This window comes from Watersipora subatra, chromosome 2 (assembly GCF_963576615.1).
Source record: "Watersipora subatra chromosome 2, tzWatSuba1.1, whole genome shotgun sequence".
NCBI lineage: Eukaryota > Metazoa > Bryozoa > Gymnolaemata > Cheilostomatida > Watersiporidae > Watersipora > Watersipora subatra.
In genome coordinates this window covers 40,702,108-40,727,785 of record NC_088709.1, presented here as the reverse complement: position 1 = coordinate 40,727,785, position 25,678 = coordinate 40,702,108, and the positions used below count along the sequence as shown (strand labels likewise).

Sequence of the window (25,678 nt, the reverse complement as noted above, 5' to 3'; positions counted from 1 at the left end):
CTAATAATTAACCAATGGGGTGAGTAGTTTACCGAAAGCTACGTGTTTATTCGCTGCCCAATTTAACATCTAGACCAGGCCTAATAATGAATATAACACAATACACCTAGCTAGGCAAAAACTTTATTACGCCTAGATCCGACAAGTTGCTATAAAATACTAAATACTAAATTATTTGATATACAGTTTTGGAGTTATATTTTCAAACATCTAGGAAAGGAAAACTAACAATATATAGGAGTCGCCATCGTTTGTCACCATCATACCATTATCTTTGTTTTACCAATAGTAAAACAAAGATAGAGGTAACATAAATAGAGGTAACATCGATAGTAGTCTTATCAGTAGTAATAACATCAATAGAGGTAACATCAATAGAGGTAACATCAATAGTGGTAACATCAATAGTGGTAACATCAATAGTGGTAACATCAATAGTGGTAACATCAATAGTGGTAACAACAATAGTGTTAACATCAATAGTGGTAACATGAATAGTGTTAACATCAATAGTGGTAACATCAAGAGTGTTAACATCAATAGTGGGCACATACATAGTAGTTATGTTAATAGTAGTACCATCAATAGTGGTACCGGTAACATCAATAGTGGAAACTACTACTTGTAATTTGAAAAACTACTTGTAACTTGTACTAAGTAAAAAATGGAGAAGTGGAATTGTTGTGGTTAAGTAACCCTGGCTAATTTTGAAAGGGGTTTTTGGAGGGTGAAAGTCAGTGTCTCAGTAATATGTTATCAATTGGAGGCATGGCATTTCCGCCGCCACGGCTAACTAGCTATGACATAATTGTCTAAACTCTCATAATCGTAAATTCAGGAATGAGCTATCTCAACAAGATCTATGACATCATTAATTTGGCAGAGGTCATGACCTATAACTAATGCACTCTTATTGCCCTTTATATATTTGTCAAACATCAAGTAAAGATCTCTTTTTCCATATGAACTGTTCAACATACAATGAAAAAGTTGAAAAATGTTATTTCAACATATAATTTTTTCAAATAGTTTGAAATACTAAAGTTGTAAAACTAAAAGGGATATCAAAAATTAAGTCTGAGAGAATTAACTCTGTATGTAGAGTTTGACTGTATTCAGAAATATTCAGATTTCAATTAAATTTTCTTTAGTATACATGTAAATTCAACCTTTGAATTAAGCACCAATAAGCAAGGTACCATAACTTAGAAGTAGTAGGGTGACCCACAAAGTACCTTAGAAAGAGACAAAGACGCCGTATTATAAGTTATAGAACGTGTTGGATATTTCTCTTTCTACTGAGGATGGACGGCTGCAGAGACTACAACAAGATGTTGTTCATATCTTGGACTGTGTGCAGAATGCTAGCTAAGCTAGCATTCTGCACACAGTCTTTGAGGCAGCAAGCGAGTCGGCATCTTACAATCCTTTAAATTTTGTCTTCTTTTTAAAAGCGGAGGTTTTCATGGTAGTAGAAATAAAAGCTCGCATGGCCAAAAAGGGTCGCACCTCCTGATGACTGGAGCGACGATTAAATCGTTGAAAAAGAAATATATCGCCAATTTGAAGAGACTCCATCGAACAAGACGCAGTGCATGAATAGTTGAGTAGACTGTAGTCATTGGCTTTGTGCATCTTTACCTGCGTATGATGAAAGGGGCTGAAGTATCTTTACCTGCGTATGATGAAAGGGGCTAAAGTATCTTTACCTGCATATGATGAAAGGGGCTGAAGTTTTTGGAAGTCTGTTAAACTACTTGTTTTGAAAGGTTGTTTAACGTGCTGGAAGACTGGGACTGCTAGTGATAAGTGTGGAGAAGCCAAATTATTTCAAGACAACCATGGAAAAACCAGTTCAAGACAACGATGGAAAAACCAGTTCAAGACAACAATGGAAAAACCAGTTCAAGACAACAATTAAAAACCAGTTGAAGACCACAATTAAAACCAGTGAAGTCCTACTTTTGCAATTTTAAACAAACCAATTATTTAAGTTTTGGCACTGATCATGCAATGAGTATACAAATGATAAAGATATATACTTGTTTTAAAGATACATGATTTGTTGCTTAAAATAACTTTTTCAACTCTGAATATTAATTTATTATAATTTATTATAATTTATTATAATTGCAATTGCCAGCTATGATGCTCGTGTTGCCAACTATGATGCTCGTGTTGCCAACTATGATGCTCGTGTTGCCAACTATGATGCTCGTGTTGCCAACTATGATGCTCGTGTTGCCAACTATGATGCTCGTGTTGCCAACTATGATGCTCGTGTTGCCAACTATGATGCTCGTGTTGCCAACTGTGATGCTCGTGTTGCCAACTATGATGCTCGTGTTGCCAACTATGATGCTCGTGTTGCCAGCTATGATGCTCGTGTTGCCAACTATGATGCTCGTGTTGCCAACTATGATGCTCGTGTTGCCAACTATGATGCTCGTGTTGCCAACTATGATGCTCGTGTTGCCAACTATGATGCTCGTGTTGCCAACTATGATGCTCGTGTTGCCAACTATGATGCTCGTGTTGCCAACTATGATGCTCGTGTTGCCAACTATGATGCTCGTGTTGCCAACTATGATGCTCGTGTTGCCAACTATGATGCTCGTGTTGCCAACTATGATGCTCATGTTGCCAACTATGATGCTCGTGTTGCCAACTATGATGCTCGTGTTGCCAACTATGATGCTCGTGTTGCCAACTATGATGCTCGTGTTGCCAACTATGATGCTCGTGTTGCCAACTATGATGCTCATGTTGCCAACTATGATGCTCGTGTTGCCAACTATGATGCTCGTGTTGCCAACTATGATGCTCGTGTTGCCAACTATGATGCTCATGTTGCCAACTATGATGCTCGTGTTGCCAACTATGATGCTCGTGTTGCCAACTATGATGCTCGTGTTGCCAACTATGATGCTCGTGTTGCCAACTATGATGCTCGTGTTGCCAACTATGATGCTCGTGTTGCCAATGGACATCTCCTACATTTAAATATGAATACTAAAACCAAGGTTTATTTAATAACAAATTTTGTTTTTCATCTTTAAACTTAATTTAACTATAATGTACAGTAACACAGTAATAGCTGATTCACTATTACTAACTCTGTTAGTAATATTAATAGTAACTGTGTATAATAATAGATTCAATTCCATATTATGAGTTAGACATCTTTTGTTTATTCATTGGAGCATAAAATTGAACCACCGATTTTCATTGGCCAACACAGGTTTTTCCAAAATGAATGCCCGGGTAATAAAAAAGCATTTGGCAGAAAACTTTTTTTTATTATATACAAAATTCACCATTCTAACTTTTACATTTAATATCATGAAATAAGTGTTTTCTTGAAATAAATTAGGAGGAAAAATAAAACTGTAAATGTGTTTAAATGCAAATATGAAATTGTTAGCAATTAATGGCTAAATATAGTTTTTTTTTGCTACGATTAAAATGAAAAAATTATTTGGTATTCGATTATATGATTTTGGGTCGTTTCAATGTTGGTATCATGAGGCAAAAATATCGTATAGAGTATAGGCGTATAAAGTGGTATAAAAACCCATAGTAATTATCTAATGCAATCACTGCGTGGTAAAAATCATCAAAATCATTATCATTAAATAATAGTAACAAAACAATATGCTAACCTTAGTAACTATAGTCACCTACAATAACTTTAATGCAGTTTGTGGTTATGATCTGCAAGAAAATGTAACATTACAATGTACTACGTGCAGAGTTCTTACCTCTGAGACAGACGTGTAACATAAACGCTGAATTTAATTCATATGAATTTAGCTTACTAAAAATATACTTGAAGGAAGTTTTAGTATGCATTTTAGCAAACTTTTAATCAAAATTTTATCACTCATCTGTTTGCGAACCCATTTCTCTTATAACGGATGACGCTTGAACTGAGATACAATCGCTAAAATTTAATTTCGAGATAAATTATTGTTGATATCATTTTGCAGAAAACAAATTAGCCCTAGTACGGCAAGGACAAAGCATCGCGTTTGATAGAGTTAGTAGAGATCATAGAGTTTCAATTAATATGTTATTTATGGTGTGAAATCGGGATTAAGGTGTAAACAGTATATAGTAAGGGTTACAATCGTAACAACCTGCGTAGACTCATGGTTAGACAATTGGATTAAACCTGTGATTGCAATCTTCGTGAGTTCATATCCAGCACGGTGTGAGGTTTTAGAGATTCCAAAGTTTCAATAGCTATAGCCGGACAGGACGATGACTGACAACAAACTTTGAGGTTTTTATATATAGACTATACAATTCTACAATGCCAAGATTATATGTAAGTAGCGATAACTCCAAAAAGCTTAAAACATGAGACTGGTTTTTTCGTGGTGGTCTTCAAATGCTTCATAGAATTTTTACTTTTTAATGGTAATACGATGAAAATATATCTTAAGTTTTATAATAACCAGACCGCAATAAATTAACTAAATCATTCATCTCAGGCACTAATTGGGATACATGAGAGTCAATTATATTCAAGAAGGAAAGTTTTCATCCTCTATGGGTATAAAGTGCCTGTGAGAAGCAGGTTGATGCTTGATTGTCATTGGGGGATGGAAATGAAGTCAATCTCAAATTGCTCCTTCTGCCAATTTGCTGACACCACCGTTTGTTTTTGCGGAGGCTAACACAAAGGAAATTGCTCAAGGGAAAAGAAAGAGCTTCATTTGGCTAAATTGCAGTTTAAATACTAAAAAGGAATCTTTTAAAACTTTTATTGAATTAAAAAGAGAGTTGCAGAGGTTTCGTTCAAAAGACTTACAGGTAAGTAAATATGGTCAAAAGCCAAAGCATATTCATATGAATATATGGGAGACACAGGACTTCTGTCTATTATAATTTAGTAAATTTTGTACTAATTAAATAAATTTCTGTTAATGAAAATGTTAGTATGAAAATCTAATAGTTTTTGGAAGCAGATACCATATGGCTATAATGTATTATATGATTGTAGCATGTCAAATCACTTTAATATTATACATAATGGATACAGATACATTATAATCACATAATACATTATATGACTATAATATATTATTTGACAATAATATACTACATGACAATAATATATTATGATTATAATATAACATAGAGCAGTTAATAATATAAGCGTGGCATGTCCAAAAGACAATCCTATTATCTGAGCTGAGGTGGTACACCCTGTCATCTTCCCTCATTGTTCCCAGAACTTTAACCATAATCATTTGTCTGCCTAATGTTTAACGCTTATGGTCATGGGGAATTCCCTCAAACGGAGTTGTCGTCTACACGCTCCAGTTCCATATTGTTGCTTTTTTTTAGTGGCCGATCATTAGAGTTCTGATTTTTGTCGACGTCGTCATCTTCCATCGCAACATTTATGTGCCCTGTAACTTTGTAAGAGCTGTTAAGTTCATCGTCTCCCACCAGTCCATTCTATAAAAAACACAATATTTAGAAACTGGTTCAACCTATGATGATGTCTCAAAGAATGTAAATCACACTTGATGGTGAAATGTTTGTTTGTTTTCAAGCAGTCTGTTTGTCTCTGCAGTCTTAATAATGTTTAATCACATGACTTGAAGGATTGTTAAAGGTTGACTTGCAACAAAATTCACATTGCAGTTATTTGATATAAAAAGATTCACCATGTCTTACTCAGTTGTGTTGTAGGTGCCAAATATGTGGAAATGTGATTACAAGCTCTTAAAAGCTCAAAAATGAACAGAAAATCGCAGCCACACAAGACCGCCGTAGTTTGGATTCCCGTTCCAAAACGGCTTAAACGTGGTGTAGTTGTGAGAAATGGTTTCTGTTTACACTTTCTTGCAACCTTATTCGTCAAAATATTTTCACAAATATACTTCACGCATTCAATAAAGCCATGTCTATTGTTCTTAAGCGTCTATTTTATCATCATTGTAATGCTGTCGTTTTCAGCACTGATATCTTATAACCTACCGTATAAATTCGTTTAATTATTTAGCCTTAGCTCAAAGGAGTACATATCATTGTCTGATAAACATGATGAGCCTGTTGATTACCTGTGATAATCGAAAAATGCTGCAGAAATTATTCGCAAAGTATTGGGTCACATGATCAGATTACGACTAGACGATTAGACCAAGCCGAAACAAAACTGTAAAGTAGCGAGCATCCATATTTGATACGGGGTCTTCGGTACAACCCAAAGTGTTTGTCATAAACTAGTGCTACAATTAGTTTTAAATTGAGCTTTTTATTGGCCTTTCAATTCACGTGAGAACATCACTAAACAAGACATCACCAAACTGTAATGACTACGTCATCGAAATAAAGAGATTCCAATCTACGGCGGCTTTTCGTTTTTGAGCTTTCAAGAGCTTGTAATCACATTTCCACATATTTGTCACCTGCAACACAACAGAGTAAGACATGGTGAATCTTATGATACCAAATACCTGTAATGTGAATTTTGTTGCAAGTCAACCTTTAAGATTATTCATTTTTATAAAACTTGTTATAGACACAAAATTTTATAAACATAATTTTATATACTTAATACTTCAAATATTATTATTATTACATGAAAATTCAACAAGTGAAACGCTTTTCGATCATAATAGATGCACACCTAATTTTAAAAATAGTGTTACTTGACAAAATTGGTAAACTTTTAAAAAATTTTTAAGATTGTACCTACCTACACGTATATCTACAAACAGCTTGGCAAAACAAATACTGCACAACTTGCTTGTTTTCTTATGGCAACATGAGAAAGAAGAAATAAATGTTAAGTCTAGCCAAAGTAAAACATAAATATACATTGAATGTAAACTCTGGCATATACGACGAAAATTTGACACCAGAATTCAAGCTTAAAAATCCATCCTTGACTTATATGGCAGTGATATTTTCCATCACACGAATTCTAGTAAATCTCTACTTCAAAAGACCATCGCAAATCAAAACTACATGATATGAAATACATGAATAGGAATTTATTTATAAAATAGTAAAATACTACTAATCCCACTCCACATGAGATGGACCAAACGCCAAGTCCCATTCATCACCATTTAAACTGCCATTGCACGGATTCTTTTCTGAAATATCGTGTTTTTTCTAATGTAATGCTTTTTTGTAGTAGCTATCACAAACTAATACTTCGGTAATCCGCTTAATACATCTACTATTGTCTATCCATTCTTTTTCTTGTACATGAATAACGATTTCTGACAAAAATTTGTCTTGCGGCATGGCTTTTTTGGTAAAAATGTACATATTATCAAAGGTCGTAGTTTCGTTTTATTGGCAAGGCGGGCCAATCCGATGATGAAGTATTGTTTTTACTGCCTTGTGTTCTTCACTAAAACTGTCGTCTCCCGTTTGCTTTTTAATTAATTAATAAATTAAACTAATTATCGTGTCCTGACGGCATTAAGAACTTTGGTGTTTTTGCTGATGGAGTTTTTGAATGCCATTTCCTCAACTATGTATCGCCCGCCTCTGATGCCGACTAAACTATTAGCGATCAAACAGTTTGAACCAGAAAACTGGGTCGACTTATATGGCAGGTACATATGAAAACCAAGATTTGTAAATCAAGCTGTAGACTTTGGACTTATACGCCATGTCAACTTGTACTCAGAATTTATGGTAATAATATTTGTAAATTCTTGATAATAATACTTTAGCGTTATTTAGCTCAAGATCCTTACATTATGTTGTGAAGAGTTCATGGCAATGAATTTGCCCTTTCTGGAGTAGCTGTAGCACCACACAAGGACAAAGGTTAAGGCTACGATAAAGGCTGTCACTCCAACGATTATAATTATGGCGATCCAGAGTGTACTACCTAAAACATTTGCAATCATTAGAAGACAAGTGTCTGCAGGTGCTTGTATGTAGATGACTGGAGCTGCTTGCAAGTGCCTGTAGACGCTTGCAGGTGCCTGTAGATGCTTGCAGGTGCCTGTAAATGCTTGCAGGTGCCTGTAAGTGTTTTCAGGTTTATGTCGGTGTTTACAGAGACCTATAGGTGTTTGCAAGTGCCTATAGGTGCTTGTAGGTGCCTGCAGCTGCCTAGAGATACTAGCAAGTGCCTATAGGAGCTGGTGAAGATGCTTGCACAAATTGCTTAGTATACTGTAGAAGGCAGTTGCAAGATTATAAAAAACAGTTGGGAATCAACTTTGAACTTGTTGAAAAGACTATTTTATTAAATAAAAAATAGCAATAAGCAATCTTCAATATTCATCACTACATTTTTCTCATTTTCTTTTCATATACTTTCAGTACAAATTTGTTTTTAATCTTATTTACTTTGGCAATTTTGTAGTATACCTACCAGAAATGAACTAAATATTACATTGTGACCTGATGATAGTTCTCTATGGCTCACACAATGTTAGTTATTTACACCGCATAATTTAATTTTTAATCGAAATAAAACATCGGTTTGAAAACTTTACTCAATATTGCAATTTGTTACTTAGCGCTGATAATCAGTATTGCTAGCTAGCACAACAAAATAGCATAGCTAACCAACTTTACTAACTTGCATTGCTAATTAGCGTTGCTAATGTTCGTTTAGTTGCTAATTAGCATTGCTAACTAACATTGCTAACTAGCATTGTCAACTAGCATTGCCAACTAGCATTGCCAACAAGCAAAGCTAACTAGCATTGCCAATTAGCATTGCCAACTACCATTGCCAACTAGCATTGCCAACTAGCATTGCCAACTAGCATTGTCAACTAGCATTGCTAACTAGCATTGTCAACTAGCATTGCCAACTAGCATTGCCAATTAGCATTGCTAACTAGCATTGTCAACTAGCATTGCCAACTAGCATTGCCAACTAGTATTGCCAACTAGCATTGTCAACAAGCATTGTCAACTAGCATTGCTACTAGCATTGTCAACTAGCATTGCTCACTTGCATTGCTAACTAACATTGCTTACTAGCATTGCTAACTAGCATTAGCAAATTAGCAAAGCCAATAGGAAAACACGCAAATTGAATAAGCAACTAGGTGTCTAGCAGCGATGACTGTATTCAACATATAACAATAGTTTTAACCTTTTTCATCTATGACTGGTTTTGCTGTTGGTTTAGTTGGCTGCCCTCGTCTCAGTTTTTTAGGTAATGCTTGAACTTTTCCAATCACTGAACCTGTTTGATCTCCGGGATCAGCGTTTTCTAATGAAGCAATGGCTGCCTCGACACTTGCTTTGGGTATCACATTACCATCACCTACAAATATATATCAGCTGTCGGCTACTATTATATGATAAAATAAAATGCATTGTCATCCCTTGCATTTATGACAGCATTCCAGTGAACCTCGTAAACGTGCCGCATCAAAACAAGTAGACATTTATATATGAATACCTGCGATACTAGTGATTAGGATAGCATCATCTCCTATTTACTGCTTATAATTCTAATAAACAATTATATATTATAACAGCCAACCTAACTGCTAACATCTGTGGTAGAACAGCTGGTTTATATTGAAACATTCACATGTGACACCATTGCATCATGTTACCTATAGCTCTTCTTGGTTGGGCGGGTCTCATGATATACACCAGTACCTTGGTAGTCTGGTGTGCTGTGAGAGATTGTCAGGTGTATTACTAGAGCACAGAGAATAAGTGTATGCACAATTATTCTAGTGTTTTGACTTGATGGTAAATGACTGGTGCAGCGGTTAGTGTGTCTGTCTATGAAGCTGATGGTTGCGAGTTGAAATCCTATATGATGCAACCCTTTTCCCAAACATCCAACCACTCACATGTGTCACAGGTTATGTACACCTCACTTACAACTAACATGTGTAGCAGGCTCTGTACACCTCACTAACCACTGCCATACGCCACAGGCTATGTACACCTCAAGTACTACCGACTTGTGTCAAAGACTATGAACACCTCACTGTCCTCTGACATATGTCACAGGTTCTGTATAGGTAAACCCAATCAACGTTCTGTATAGGTAAACCCAATCAACGTTCTGTATAGGTAAACCCAATCAACGTTCTGTATAGGTAAACCCAATCAACGTTCTGTATAGGTAAACCCAATCAACGTTCTGTATAGGTAAACCCAATCAACGTTCTGTATAGGTAAACCCAATCAACGTTCTGTATAGGTAAACCCAATCAACGTTCTGTATAGGTAAACCCAATCAACGTTCTGTATAGGTAAACCCAATCAACGTTCTGTATAGGTAAACCCAATCAACGTTCTGTATAGGTAAACCCAATCAACGTTCTGTATAGGTAAACCCAATCAACGTTCTGTATAGGTAAACCCAATCAACGTTCTGTATAGGTAAACCCAATCAACGTTCTGTATAGGTAAACACAAATAATTCAACTCTGGTTAAACTTAAATATACTTTAGCATATTTATAAACTAAACTCTTTGATTTAACAATTCAGAATCCGTAAACTTTATGAATTCTGCTTAATGTTACCAATGACTGCTACCGGCTTGCATTGATTTACCTTTTGAAAATATGGTTTACTTACTGTCACTTATTCCCGCATAAGTAGCCTTAAAACCTTAAATGCAGACTCCCTATCAATTATTCAGCAATATCACATACCGTCGCGTACAGAGAGAACGTATAGTGCTTCATTTTTTTCTATGTTGATTTCAGGATATCCGTCCAACACCTCCACTTGTACCTCTGCGGCTCCACTTGATCTCTTCTGACGATTGTTCAATACAGTTTCTACTTGTTCTTTAACTTTGTCTTGTAGACCTTCTGTTGCATCTACCCATTCATTCTAAGATGTACATGATACATGATAGTAATGCACCTACATGCAATATACAGCTTTCATGTCTTCAACAAAGATGTTTGCACCTAAAGGTAAGATATTGAAAATTTAAAGGATATGACACTCAAAAATCTATGCTACCCAGAAAAAAAAACAGCTTCAGAGTATGGTGGAAGCTCTACTTATGAAATTAACTCGTTCTGTAAGCTGTTTTGTAATAAAAAAAACTTTCCAAGTAAAAACCCATTTTACTATGTAGGTGCCTTAATTTGTTTTAAGGCTCCACAAAACTCAAGCATAATTTTTGTATAAACTATAGATAGATGTACATTTAATAGGTAAAACCGCTAACAAATACACATTAAAAATAAATTGCTATAGAATAAACGGATAAGTACATATGGAAAGACAAAATGAATAAAAAATAAGAATCTTTGTTTGTTTGCTTTTGTCATTGGCCATCTAGACTATGCTCAGAGAAGGAGGATGGCACTCAGAAAAGGTACGTGTTGTATTGTTGTCTTGGTTCTGTTTTTCACAATAATTGTTTTTAAGAACTCAAGTAGAAAAGTTTTTTCATCAGCACGAACTGAAAAAAACTGTCATACAAAAAACATCAAACATGAACTGCAAGAAATAAAAGTTGTCTGACTTTGCGAGTGGTAAATGATAACTCCAAATTATGCAGTGAACAAAAACCACCATTGTTCAGGGGCATTTGCTAATAAAGGAAATTAAGTGAGACGAATTGTAAGTTGGACACCCACGGAAATCAAGCGGGTCAAACATGCATAAAAATAAAACAACCAAAATACGAACGGCTCTATCAGCCTTTCATATCTAAAAATATACTTCGTAAGTTGAAGCAATATTTCTACCAAAAGTCGTTTCATAACTTGGAAGTTGTGTATGTACATGTAGAATCTCTCACAAGTAGAGGTTTCCCTGTAATTCTATATGTAATAGAATGATCCAAGATTGCTCAGTGTGTTTGCATATGAACAACATAACAGTGCTACCAATTATAACAGTTATAACAACATAACAGTGCTACCAATTATAACAGTTATAACAACATAACAGTGCTACCATTATAACAGTTATAACAACATAACAATGCTACCAATTATAACAGTTATAACAACATAACAGTGCTACCATTATAACAGTTATAACAACATAACAATGCTACCAATTATAACAGTTATAACAACATAACTGTGCTACCATTATAACAGTTATAACAACATAACAATGCTACCAATTATAACAGTTATAACAACATAACAGTGCTACCATTATAACAGTTATAACAACATAACAGTGCTACCAATTATAACAGTTATAACAACATAACAGTGCTACCATTATAACAGTTATAACAATATAACAATGCTACCAATTATAACAGTTATAACAACATAACAGTGCTACCATTATAACAGTTATAACAACATAACAATGCTACCATATATAACAGTTATAACAACATAATAGTGCTACCATTATAACAGTTATAACAACATAACAATGCTACCAATTATAACAGTTATAACAACATAACAGTGCTACCAATTATAACAGTTATAACAACATAACAATGCTACCAATTATAACAGTTATAACAACATAACAGTGCTACCAATTATAACAGTTATAACAACATAACAGTGCTACCATTATAACAGTTATAACAACATAACAATGCTACCAATTATAACAGTTATAACAACATAATAGTGCTACCATTATAACAGTTATAACAACATAACAATGCTACCAATTATAACAGTTATAACAACATAGCAGTGCTACAATTATAACAGTTATAACAACATAACAATGCTACCAATTATAACAGTTATAACAACATAACAGTGCTACCATTATAACAGTTATAACAACATAACAATGCTACCAATTATAACAGTTATAACAACATAATAGTGCTACCATTATAACAGTTATAACAACATAACAATGCTACCAATTATAACAGTTATAACAACATAGCAGTGCTACCAATTATAACAGTTATAACAACATAACAATGCTACCAATTATAACAGTTATAACAACATAACAGTGCTACCAATTATAACAGTTATAACAACATAACAGTGCTACCATTATAACAGTTATAACAACATAACAGTGCTACCAATTATAACAGTTATAACAACATAACAATGCTACCAATTATAACAGTTATAACAACATAACAGTGCTACCATTATAACAGTTATAACAACATAACAGTGCTACCAATTATAACAGTTATAACAACATAACAGTGCTACCATTATAACAGTTATAACAATATAACAATGCTACCAATTATAACAGTTATAACAACATAACAATGCTACCAATTATAACAGTTATAACAACATAACAGTGCTACCAATTATAACAGTTATAACAACATAACAATGCTACCAATTATAACAGTTATAACAACATAACAGTGCTACCAATTATAACAGTTATAACAACATAACAGTGCTACCATTATAACAGTTATAACAACATAACAGTGCTACCAATTATAACAGTTATAACAACATAACAGTGCTACCATTATAACAGTTATAACAATATAACAATGCTACCAATTATAACAGTTATAACAACATAACAGTGCTACCATTATAACAGTTATAACAACATAACAATGCTACCAATTATAACAGTTATAACAACATAATAGTGCTACCATTATAACAGTTATAACAACATAACAATGCTACCAATTATAACAGTTATAACAACATAGCAGTGCTACCAATTATAACAGTTATAACAACATAACAATGCTACCAATTATAACAGTTATAACAACATAACAGTGCTACCAATTATAACAGTTATAACAACATAACAGTGCTACCATTATAACAGTTATAACAACATAACAGTGCTACCAATTATAACAGTTATAACAACATAACAGTGCTACCATTATAACAGTTATAACAATATAACAATGCTACCAATTATAACAGTTATAACAACATAACAGTGCTACCATTATAACAGTTATAACAACATAACAATGCTACCAATTATAACAGTTATAACAACATAATAGTGCTACCATTATAAAAATTGACCGACCATCAATTGCGTTAAATAAAAACTGAGTTAAGTAAAATATGAAATCTATTTATACTATATGCATGTACTATATTGAATCTATACTATATGCATGTACTATACTGAATCTATACTAATATTTACTATAATAAGAGTCGTGTACGTCAATCCGTTTGTCCAAAGCCATGGTTAGATGTTGAGAAAAAAATGCATTGCACAGGAATAAAACAAGCAGCCAGGGCTGAGCTTGAAACTGAACATCTGTGCAGTAGCTGAGGTTTCTTTGTCACTGGACTCAGACATGTCCAGCTAAGATCACAGAGCCATTGTTTGTACAATAATATTTTTAAAAACAGGCACAACCTCTGCTTGCGGTAAGCTAGCAGACCTCATACGCGATATATGATTGCTGGCTCACACACACGACTACTATGCTTGTTCAAAACTTAATATTTGGGTTTTGTATGTTCAATTCGTACTAGTAGAGCTACTAGTAGGCTTTGCACATGTTGAAATTTTTGAGCTAATTTCCAAATTACAAAAACAAAATTTGAATTATTTTATTGTACTTTAAGGTTTTTTGTACATGAAATTACATTTAATCAAATAAAATTTCCGTTATTTCAATGTATGTTTACCAAATACAAGTCTCTGATTTGAGTTTTTGTATTTTTATCCTAGTCTTTACATCAAATCTAGAGTAATCATAATTAGACCAAATAGTATATTGAACGAATCGGTTTAGACTAACTGTCTTTGGACAAATTGGTTGATTTCATCGTTAGACCAATCATACCACATCCGATAATATTTACCTCAGACTACTTATACTAGAAATCATATAAACTAACCTTCAATATAATTTTACTATAATAAGAACTGTATTCATTCATCCTTTTACTTTGTTTTCAAGCCATGCTAAGGGCATTAATAAAAAAGTGCACCGCATAGGGATCAGACCTAGGTACTCTTATTGTCAGGCAAGCATGTTACCATCTGTACCACTCCACCACACACTCTCCAGCCTCATGGAGCGGCCAACATGCTAGTGTAAATATTACTTTCTACCAGTCGAGTGTCACTCACCTTAAATTGAGTTATATTTGTTATTACTAATACCACTGCTACTAAATTTTCTGCTGCGCTGTCATCCAACTCATCAAATGTCTCTGGTAAAGGATCTCCATCCTCGACAATGAAGGAGAACTTGGGTGGATCTAAAATAAATAGAAACCCATCAGTTGATAAACATACATATTGAGACCATTCAATCTTATTCAATAAAAGCTTGATATCTCTTTATATATTGTAAGATGGTGCATCACATAATAATATATTATATTACAACATATTAAATTCTACTAAATAAAATTACAATATATTATAGTAAGTTGTATTAAAAGTTATATTATTTTATATTGTATAACATTATATTAAATTAAATTGTAGTATATAATTTTATATTGTTTCGTATTGTATTTTATTATTTTATATCATATAACATTATATTAAATTATATCATGTTATCTTGTATTACATCATATTATGTTATTTTATAGCGTAAACCAAGACTGTGAGTTTGAATCACCGAGTTATAGCGAAACCATTTGAATGCCTTTTACTGATAAAATGATGTAAGTAGTTGATACATAACTTGTACCAGCCCTGCATTTTTACCTGAATTTTCCGAGAGGCACACCTTCCCACATTCGTTTCGCGACATAGACTCTGACAGCCGATAAATTTGGAAGCCATCATTACAGTTCATAATTTCAACATCAATAGACTCCTCACAGCAGTAAGCACTTCCGGTCTTGCTGCTGACTGTAGTGCAAAGGTCAGCGCTGACACTTTGGTTAGCCTCAGGCAAGTCGCATCCACTCAGGTAGTATGGATACTGGCTTCCACATTCTCCAGGCTAAAGAAGCAGAAAATAATATATGCTAGAAAAAAAGACGCAAACTTTTTTAATGTTTTCGATAGTTATAATAAATACCATGAATGTGCCTGGTTTTTTCTCAACTTGAGCTGGTTGCTCCATACTCTCGGTCATGATTTAGTATACTGTAAAACGTGTATTTCAATGCTACCTCTAATAGATTGCCACTTTGACATTCATTATGTTTGATCTTTACAAACCCATAATAGCAAGTGATCAGTAGAAAAGTGTCTACAAAATGGTACTAATAATGACTAAATTACATCACAACAATTAATTCTTTCTTTTTTGTTGTTGTTGTTGTCGGAGCTGCCGTTATTTTAGTGACGGTCTACCTGAGAAGACCGATCGTCACAATCATCCGAACTACATACAGATTTGATGTCACTAAAGTCGAAATTTAACCCAATGACTTCTGATTCCCCCAAAATGTGGTTTACAGCTTGATCTGGAAACTTTAAAGTGTTTAGAAGAATGATGAGAATACTCCTCAGGAACAGTATAAAACATAATAAAAGCTATAATTGTTACAGCATATTGAAATCTGTTTTACAACTCTAAAGCTTTCAGCTTTTTCCTCAAAACTTTGAAAACCACACCATCGAAATAGGTAATAGTTGTAATAGTCTAATGTTTTACTCAGAGTAGTTCTTTATTTAACTCAGTCTGGTACTCTGACGTATACCTATAAAAAACTGTTTAGCAATGCTATACTATGTAGCCAAAGACATTAACATAGCTCTGCCTAGAAAGTGTACAAATTTAGGCAACATTAGCATCACTTCACTCATAAAAGGGTTAAATTTATTTTCCCAAATTCTGACCAGCTAGTCAAAAAATAAAGTGCCACTCCCTATTTGAATGCCACCTTCAATAGAACGACACTATGGTACGAGAGTTAAAAAATATAGCTCCATGAAGCTCAAATAGAGGTTTTACGGTAGTTTTAGAAAAAGCTTGTTTAATTGAATTAATGTTTCAGGAAAGATTGACAGCTACGAGCATGGAAAGGACCTAGCTACCTAGCAAAGCTTGCTAGCTACCTAGCTAGCAAGCTACCTAGCTCAACTATTTTTGTTAAATATTGTTTTCATTTTGAAATACAACTTTTTGACTATTTCAAGGCTCTATTATGGTTCCTATCCCTCTTTATTTTCTTAACCCAACTTGTGTTTACTGTACACCAATTGTTAGATTCAAACTCTACATGTTTGCTTTCTTTCCTACCACAGAAATTCATACATTTATCTATTTTAGATATTTCCTATAATATATAATATTAAGAGCACTTAGCTGTTAACTCACTACGACTTTGTTTCAAACAGATATAGATCTGCTCTCATTAAGTTATCACCTTGTAGCGATTTGTAGCAATAACAGCTAAATGTTCTTTGTTAGTCAATTTATGACAGATTCATTTCACATGAATATAGATTTGCTTTCATCAAGTGGTAACTTGAAAATGATGAAATTCAAGATGGCTACTAATGATGGCTACCCAGACTTCCTGATAGCTATCTTGAATCTTGAAAGTAGCTGGTTCTAAAGTGATCAGCTGATGAAATCATATCTACTGTATATGCATTTGAAATAAATGTGTAGTGAATTACTAACAGCTATGTACTCTTTATATTTTATACTAGATGAATACCCAGCATTGCACTGGTAATATACCAAGTTTTTGCACAGAGAATGAATTTTTAACTGGCTGAGTTTTTTTACTCAATGAATTTGAGTAACATAAGCTAGGTAGCTTTACTATAATAAGAGCCGTCAATATAACTTAATTAAACCAGAGGTGGAAAAAAGGTTGCGTCATGCTCTTTAAGCGGGCTAGCTAAAGCGCGATTACTTTAACTCAGCGGTGCTCAACCTTTTTAGACATGTGATCTACTTTTATATTTGCCTGCCTTCAAAGATCGACTAGTCTAGCGAAGCCCCGAAACAAAAAATTAAAAACAAACTTGAGCCTGTAGTGGTGAGCCTATCACCTTTATTAAGTTCCACATATATGCTTATATAATGCAGTGATCCAGTAAGTAACATAATTTTAAAGGAAAAACATTCATTCTCTACCTTAGTGAGAATGGGTTTATGTTTTTATTCAAAAAGAAAAAACGAGATCGACTGCTAGCAGAAAGCTGCATAACATTTTAACAAAAGTTATTTTGGGTGCATGAAGAACTATACACGGTTTTGTATCGAGTGCGTACCTATCGGCTTTTTCTGCGGTCCTGTGCTGGGAACTTATGAATGGCGTTCACGTGTATTTTTGTTGGTCTTGAAATACACAATCAAACACGACTATACATAAACAACGATAATAGGTAAATAATGTTATTATTAAAACTACTTTTTTAGTGCAGTAGTTTAGTAAAGTGCTGTGCAGCAATAGTAGTTGCTGCTAGTTAGTGAATAATTATTATTTTATGTTGTAATTATATGTTATCCTAAAATCATCCCGCGATCGACTGCCAAGCACTTGAAGATCGACTGGTAGATCGCGATCGACTGGTTGGGCACCCCTGCTTTAACTACTCGGCGTTAAAGATTGGCAGGTGTAATAAGTATGTGCGTCATTATTCTTTGATGTGGCAACTGGGACATGTAGTCTAGTGATCAGAACGCCTGCCTGCAAACCCGGAGATTTCGAGTTGAAACCCAATGCAAAGTAGAATTTTAATTTTGAAAATTTTATTGTTAGAATTGTACAAACGATAGACAAGCGACAAACACTGAGGTTTATATATACAGATTAGGCAATCCATAGTTTTTTTATGTCATCACCCTGTTTGCACAAGCGCTCGTCTATGAAAAATCTGCCATCTTTGTAGAAAGCGATCGTCATTCTCTTGATTTATAGTATTTTTTGGTGTTTTTTTTATACTAAAATAAAAGATTTGAAAACAAAAGCATTGTTGCAACAATTAATTGCAGAAGCTTCGTGTTTGTAACGATAAAAGTTGTCCATAAAGATGGCAGACAACGATAAAATGATGTGACGAAAAAACGAAAGATAGATAAATAAATATAGCAAAAAGCAGGCTGTCTTACTCTTAGGTAGATTTTCAGCACATGAAGTCTCCAGTGATCATACGTATATGATCGCTTCGGTTCAAGACGCTAAAGAAAAAGTGTTTCCTGCCATCACCCTTACAAAACACAACAGTAGACAAAGTCATAGATGTATAAGAAGAAACCTAAAAGCACATTTTAATCAGTTTTTACCTTAAAACAAGTTGAATCTGAGAACATCGGTATATTTTTGCAGCTTTCTTCGCTGTCGGTGAAGCGGATCCACTCATGAGCTGTCAGCTCGTCAGCATGGCACTTGTTATTGCTAAGCTCCAGAGATCTGTGATTGGTTGGATGACAGGCAGATGATTCTTCAATGTTTTCAACTACAAACAACACAAGTATCTACTATCTGATATTCTCTTGATCAATCTGCTTAGAGCTCAAGTTTTCTGTTCAACTCCAACTAGCCAACAAATACAATGGGCATTTAGGAAAACTAAAAACTAACACAAAGTAGATACCTAGCTTTAGGCTAGCAGGTAGCTTTAGGCTACCTGCTACAAAGTCATGAACCATGTACTTTATAAAATTTAATTGCGTAGCTGACAGTTTCGTATCATCAATGTCTGGACTGTTTTGTCATGTCATCACTGCTGTTTTTTTTTTGTCACCACTCTCAAGTTGTTGTATTTGGCACTGTTGGTCAACAAGAATCATTATGTTAAGTGCTTTTGGACTTCCTAGTGTACTCCAAAGGCGCTAAAACATCTAAAACATATGTTGCTTAGTGACAGATATATGTTTCTGAGTGACAAATATCTGCCACTCAGAAACAAATATCTGTCATTCTGTGACAGACATCTGTCGATGCGTGAAAAATGTCTGTCTCTTAGTGACAGATACCTTTCTCAAGGTAATAGATATTTGTTGCTTAGTGATGGATATCTGTTGAATAACAGATAATTCTTTCAATGTGGCACGCAATAAGCATTCATTAAGTTCTATGTACCCATGAATTTGGAGTTGTCATCTCTATGTAGATATCAAAGCTGTCTATGTGGTTAACTCTGTGATTACTTTACTGATTGAAAGATGATCTGGGCGTAGAATGTTTTACCCTTCATCGTACACATTCAAAGCAGGTGAGTGTACCCTTAGTGAATAAGTATGAGTGAGTAAATCATCAAAAACCAAGTATCATTTTTGCTTAGCTTACTACAAGCAGAGGTTGTGGCGTTTCAAGTGCGTTATTGCATTTGTGGTTTTGTCTGGACACGCCTGAAAAATATGCTCAGTTGTAGGGAGCGATTTAAAGTTGCATGTCAATCCTGTCGCAACCAGTGCCCACCACCAGTGCCCACCACCAGTGCCCACCACCAGTGCCCACCACCAGTGCCCACCACCAGTGCCCACCACCAGTGCCCACCACCAGTGCCCACCACCAGTGCCCACCACCAGTGCCCACCACCAGTGCCCACCACCAGTTTTCTGGAGTTGAACTCCAACCAGTTGATTGCAGGTCAAGCGATTTAGACTACTAGATCAACTCATAGCTGCTCTCTTAGTTAGTGTTTGAGGCAGTTTTGAAAGATGATGTTTATGTCATCATTCGCTATATGCACTATTGTTTAATGCATGCGCTCTCTGCCATTTGGTCAAAAATGCTGCAGGTTCAAGAATATTCTTAAGAAATTTTTTTCTTTTTCATCAACAGTAAAATAAAATTATAGGAATGGCGGTCTAAATGTTTCCGGTAACATTTCATTATGCATAGTTAGCCAATGAGATGTGGGCCAGTAGCATTAGCCAATAGGATGTGAGCGATGCAGAAGCACTCTGAACAATCACCAGCAAGCTAGACCTGGTATTGATGCTATCTAAATCATGTTTGAGGTGCATTGATACGTCTCGCATCATTGCCAAAGTTTAGCCTGTGCACCTTAGGTCTAACCCAATGGTATGATAATTGAATGAAATGCTCTCTATAAAATCTACATTACCGACTAATTGGCTAAGAGTTGAAAATGATAACAACCAACAATAGTCACACGTTTAGTGCCTGGGCGTCTATAGAGTCATTAGCCGAGACTATAAACTATGTAACAAAGTAATGAAAATATCATTAATGGGCTCGTTACATTTTGGGGCCCCCCCCCCCCCCCCCCGTACATTCATCTATATCCTTACAAGGTTTCAGATGTATGAAATAGGCTTGTTATGGGAAGAAAATATTGCATAAAAATTGGCCAATTTGTTCTGAACGCATACTTGGCTAAGTTCAGCTATGGAAATGTAGGTTCAATAAAAATGTTGTGTGATATGAATTATTTTCCCTTGTCTTGTGTGCGGTGCTTCTTGGCCATCAACAACGAATTAAAATATTGCAGAAGTCTATTTGTACCACAAAAAGTTTCATCCTATCTCACCTTTAACTCATGTAAAATTCATGCAGCTGCCTATTCATACTGCAAATATATATATATATATGTCTCATTTTATGCTGCAACTTACATATACTGCCAGATAAGTACCACTATCTGTGCTCCCACTTACACACGCTGTCCACTTACACACGCTGTCCACGTACACACGCTGCCAGATACTGCTGTTTTATCATCACTTTGTGACTAGAAACACATTTAGCACATCATGGCAACCATGCAGGTTAGCTGATTCTAGAATGTTCTTGAAGTTGCTTACTTTTCTTACAAGGCCTAACAAGCAAACTAGACATACGCTAAATGCCTTTTGTTTAACAATAACTACATACAAAAAATTAAGATTAAATTTTTTTGTAAAAACCTTTTGATGATTTTTGAATACTTTAAGTGTGCCTATACAATAGTAAATCTATTACAGTGTGAGTGCTCACCTTTTACACCGCACACTTTTTCTAAAGACTTTGCAGCAGACGTAGTTTCAGCTGTTGTTGTTACATGATCTTTTGCAGTAGGCGTAGTGGTGGCTAGTACAGTTGCATTATCAGTTGCATTAGTGCTAGCAGCAGTAGAAACGACCTCACTTGTACCCACTGTCTCATTGGAAGATGCTGAGGTTACAACTTCAGTTGTGGTAGCAGTATTAGCACTAGCAGTAGCAGTGGTAGATGTGGTAATAGTAGTAGTCGTAGCTTCGGGTTTGGTAGTCGTTGTACTGGCTGCTTGATTGGCTGTAGTGCTAACGCTGACTTGAGGTTGTGATGAGGCAGCAGTAACAGAAGGGATCACCTCAGATGTGCTTTGACCTGGTTGTACTGAGCTCACGGTAACGCTGAGAGCTGCAAAAACAAACATAGTCACCTATTCCATTCCGTCACCTCGAATACAATTTCTAACTCATGGAGTTGAATATTACGATTCCCATGCCGAAACTAATAAAAACTTTTAATTTGCTATTCCAGCCATCTTTCACCTTTTCAACACTGAAGATAAAAATAATACACAAAAAATATTCAGTGCTGCAGTTTGTAAGAGCTCCATTTGCTGAGTTAGAAACAGATAGCTGTTAGAACCATTAGCTATTTGCTGAGATCATTAGGAATGCCAATAAAGCGCAGCGAATTCCTTTGTGCACAATTATTTTTTAATAGTAGATCATGGTTGACTGGTGCAAGTGTTAGAATGCGTCCACACAGCCCAAAGTTGGGAGTTCAAAACATGTATGGTGCAATCTTTTTCCGTGGCGTCGGAAGAGTGTACACGGCTTTTATTATAGTACAGAAGACTACTAGCTCGGTAGCCTAGTGTGTTGTGAGAGAGATCAGCAGGTGTAGTAATTATACATACAGTTATTCGCAAGCATTCTTAGCAGGGTGGTTTAGTCTAGTGTTGTGCCGGTGTCTAATTTAGTGCCGGATCGGATATCCTTGCACTTTTTTATCGGTTTTCCCGGTATTGGTATCCTCGGTATTTACTATGTTTGGTATCCTTTGCCAACTAAGAATGTTCAGTATTGTCGGTACTGTCGTTCGGTATATGGTTTTCAGTGTGGGTTTAAACTTTAAATGGTTTAAACTTTAAACCATAACTGTTTCGAACAACTTTTATCGTTGTGCAAAAAGTAGCCTGTGCAAAAAACATTCTTTAGTCAGCAGTATATCGTTACGGCAAGGAGACTCCTTGTTTTAGCAAGCCGAAAAAGAAAAGAAAGATGGAAATATAAGTTTCATGATAGCTGTTTTTAATGTTTATTCTATTAAAAAATATAGTTATTGATACAATCGTTATGTATAATAGAGAACAGATAGATAATGGCAAGGGGCTCTGTTTGTTAAATATACTGAAACAGTTTACAGAAATCTTACTATCACATATTGTAATCAGGTAATGTAATCACATAATTATACGCAGTCCAATGAGAGTCCAGTCCCATTAGAGTCTTTATACATCCTCCCATCTTCGGAGAACTCCCAAACCTTCGAGACTGGTGGCATTATCAATGTAACGTAATATAATAGTAGATACGGTAAGCGTGGAAATTTTCGTTGAATTTGTTCGCCAATGCGCGCTGAGATTAGCATGTTCGTCAAAGAAGCGTTTTAAAAATCTATCCGGATATCCGTATAACCATTTACCGATAGGCTTTTATGGATAAATACCGATCATATCAAACAGGCCGCGGATAACTAGCTGTCACCACAAACGATTGGTTTCCTCGGATACCGAGAATCCCTCAGTATCGGTAAGAGCGGATAACCAAATACCGGCCCAACACTAGTTTAGTCTTAGTCTTCAATGCTGAAAGTCCTGAGTTCGAATCCTGAATGAAGTGATCTTTTTAAAATTTGTCAGCCATTGCTTTAATGGGTGGATAGACATGGCTCGTATTATAATAAAGATTATAGCAACTAATGTTAAAAAAATTATTTTGGAACTGCTTCGATGGAAAATTGTCGCGGTTTACGTCACTCATTGATACTTTGGGGCATAGACCTATCAACTATACGTACAGTGTAGACCTATTAAGTATAGTTAATAGGTCTATGTTTTAGGGTTACACAAGGGAAGGAGGTGTTTTAGTCACCGGATTGCTCACCAGATATTCAATAGAAGTTTACATTGATAGAATGATGGTAATGCTGATCGAGGTAGTCTTTAGATTTGCTCCCTCTTGATCCATCTCCTTTACTTTAAAAAGCCTCTATCTGGTGAGCAAACTAGTATTTACCGCAGCCAGGTAAAGATGACAAGCTTTCGGAGTTGTCACCTCTCAAATAGTAAAACTCGCGGTTGTACGTAGACATCAAAATTAACTCTGTGTTTCGAATGTTTTGAGTTGTCAGCTTTCAAAACATTTCTTCATTTCTCTTTACATAGATTGAGAAGCAAAAAAAGAGTGTTAAATACTTGGGGTAGAATATTTTCATTTCCGTACACAGCGGCGAGACAACTCCTCCGCACAAATAGTGTTAAGCACAGTTTGGTTTTTTTTACCTATCTGTTGACAGCTGGACCAAACCAGAAACAAATCTGTAGCATTATTTAGATGTTGTTTGGTTTTCTTTAGCAACCTCAACAACTTCTTTGTGATGTTGGTGGCTATGCTGGGTTGTGCCACTCACACTGGGTGGTCTTTCGAGTGTGTTAAGGCCACCCTAGTTTAAGCATAGCTATCTACACGTATTAGCTAAGCTAGTAGCATCCAGAAACTGTCTGATGCCGATGTCATTGCTGTAACTGCTAAATGGTTGAGGTATTCCTTCCCTTCCCCCTCCTCTTAGCAACTGATCATTTAAAAGCTATATGAGTCACTGCTGACAAAAACTTGAAATGTTTATTTAGTGGGTAAAGGTTTGTTATACCTCCATCTTGCTATCAAAATAACTAGAACCCCCTTTTAATTTATGCTCAAAAAAGAGTTATTTTGAAATTCTTTGAAATTTGACATCATTATTTGAGAGTTGTTTAAAGCCATCCTAAAATTTACAATGTAATCAAATTTCCCCGAGGGAAAACTTGATTACAAGGAAATGAGAAATTAGGACTGTATGAGTTTTTTGCTTTCCTGGTTCCGCATAAAAACGTAACAAGAGGAAATTGTGGATATTTATACAAGAGACATATATTATATATGATGCAATATACATGTCTCTTGTTTCTGCCAAGCAGAAGATCAAAGTCAACCAGAAAGGAAGATTGGAATGCTGACAAACACATGATGACCTACTAGAAACTAGCAACTAGCCCAGCAAACAAGCATACATGGTTCCAGGAGAAGTCATAATGGGTTTACTTGTTGTTCTAGGTTTGACTTCTCAAAATCAAAAATGCTACACAATTTTTTTACATCTAGGTTTGTGTATTTTTGTTTCACAGTTTTTAATGAAAGGTTGTTTGAATATTCAAAAATTATTTTAACTTTAATTTCCTGCAGGCGCACTTCAACCACAGGTAACATATCTTGGTTGATAAATTGGTTTGGGGAGGGTCAGATTTCTGTCACTATCAGTGGATTTCTCAAAAATTGAACCACAATTAATTATTTGACAGTCAGGCTCATTATGAGGCTAAGCTATCACTGCTCCATTCCAAAGAAAAGTTAATTATTCTTAAATCAATTACTGGCAGCCCATTGAACTCGCCTATAGCCGTAGTGTTACGTTCTACATTTGACACAAAAAACTCTTTAACAGCCTAAAGAAAGGCCTAAAAGGCTTGCGCACATACAATAAACTGAACAACTCATAGCTTAATTTAGACCAATTAAGTATGACAAATCAAAACTCTGGAAAACTGTTATACCACTCGCTTAAAAACCAAAATATCACCCATTTTGAAACCAAAAATACCCCCCACTTTGAAACCAGTATGCTAGCCAC

General features: G+C 35.2%; 1 protein-coding gene across 1 annotated transcript in view; it reads right to left on the bottom strand.

Annotated features, from left to right (window-relative positions):
- Positions 1-4,753: 4,753 nt before the first annotated feature.
- The window catches only part of LOC137387866 (serine-rich adhesin for platelets-like), a 36,609-nt gene continuing 15,684 nt past the window's right edge, over positions 4,754-25,678 (bottom strand). Inside the window, exons 3-10 of the mRNA XM_068074381.1 lie at positions 21,734-22,138; positions 19,072-19,244; positions 15,582-15,822; positions 14,991-15,121; positions 10,631-10,814; positions 9,098-9,271; positions 7,734-7,870; positions 4,754-5,469 (exon numbers count right to left, since the gene is read on the bottom strand). Of these exons, the coding sequence (XP_067930482.1) occupies positions 5,302-5,469; positions 7,734-7,870; positions 9,098-9,271; positions 10,631-10,814; positions 14,991-15,121; positions 15,582-15,822; positions 19,072-19,244; positions 21,734-22,138 (1,613 nt within the window). The 3' untranslated portion in view covers positions 4,754-5,301. The remainder of the gene's footprint in view (positions 5,470-7,733; positions 7,871-9,097; positions 9,272-10,630; positions 10,815-14,990; positions 15,122-15,581; positions 15,823-19,071; positions 19,245-21,733; positions 22,139-25,678) is intronic.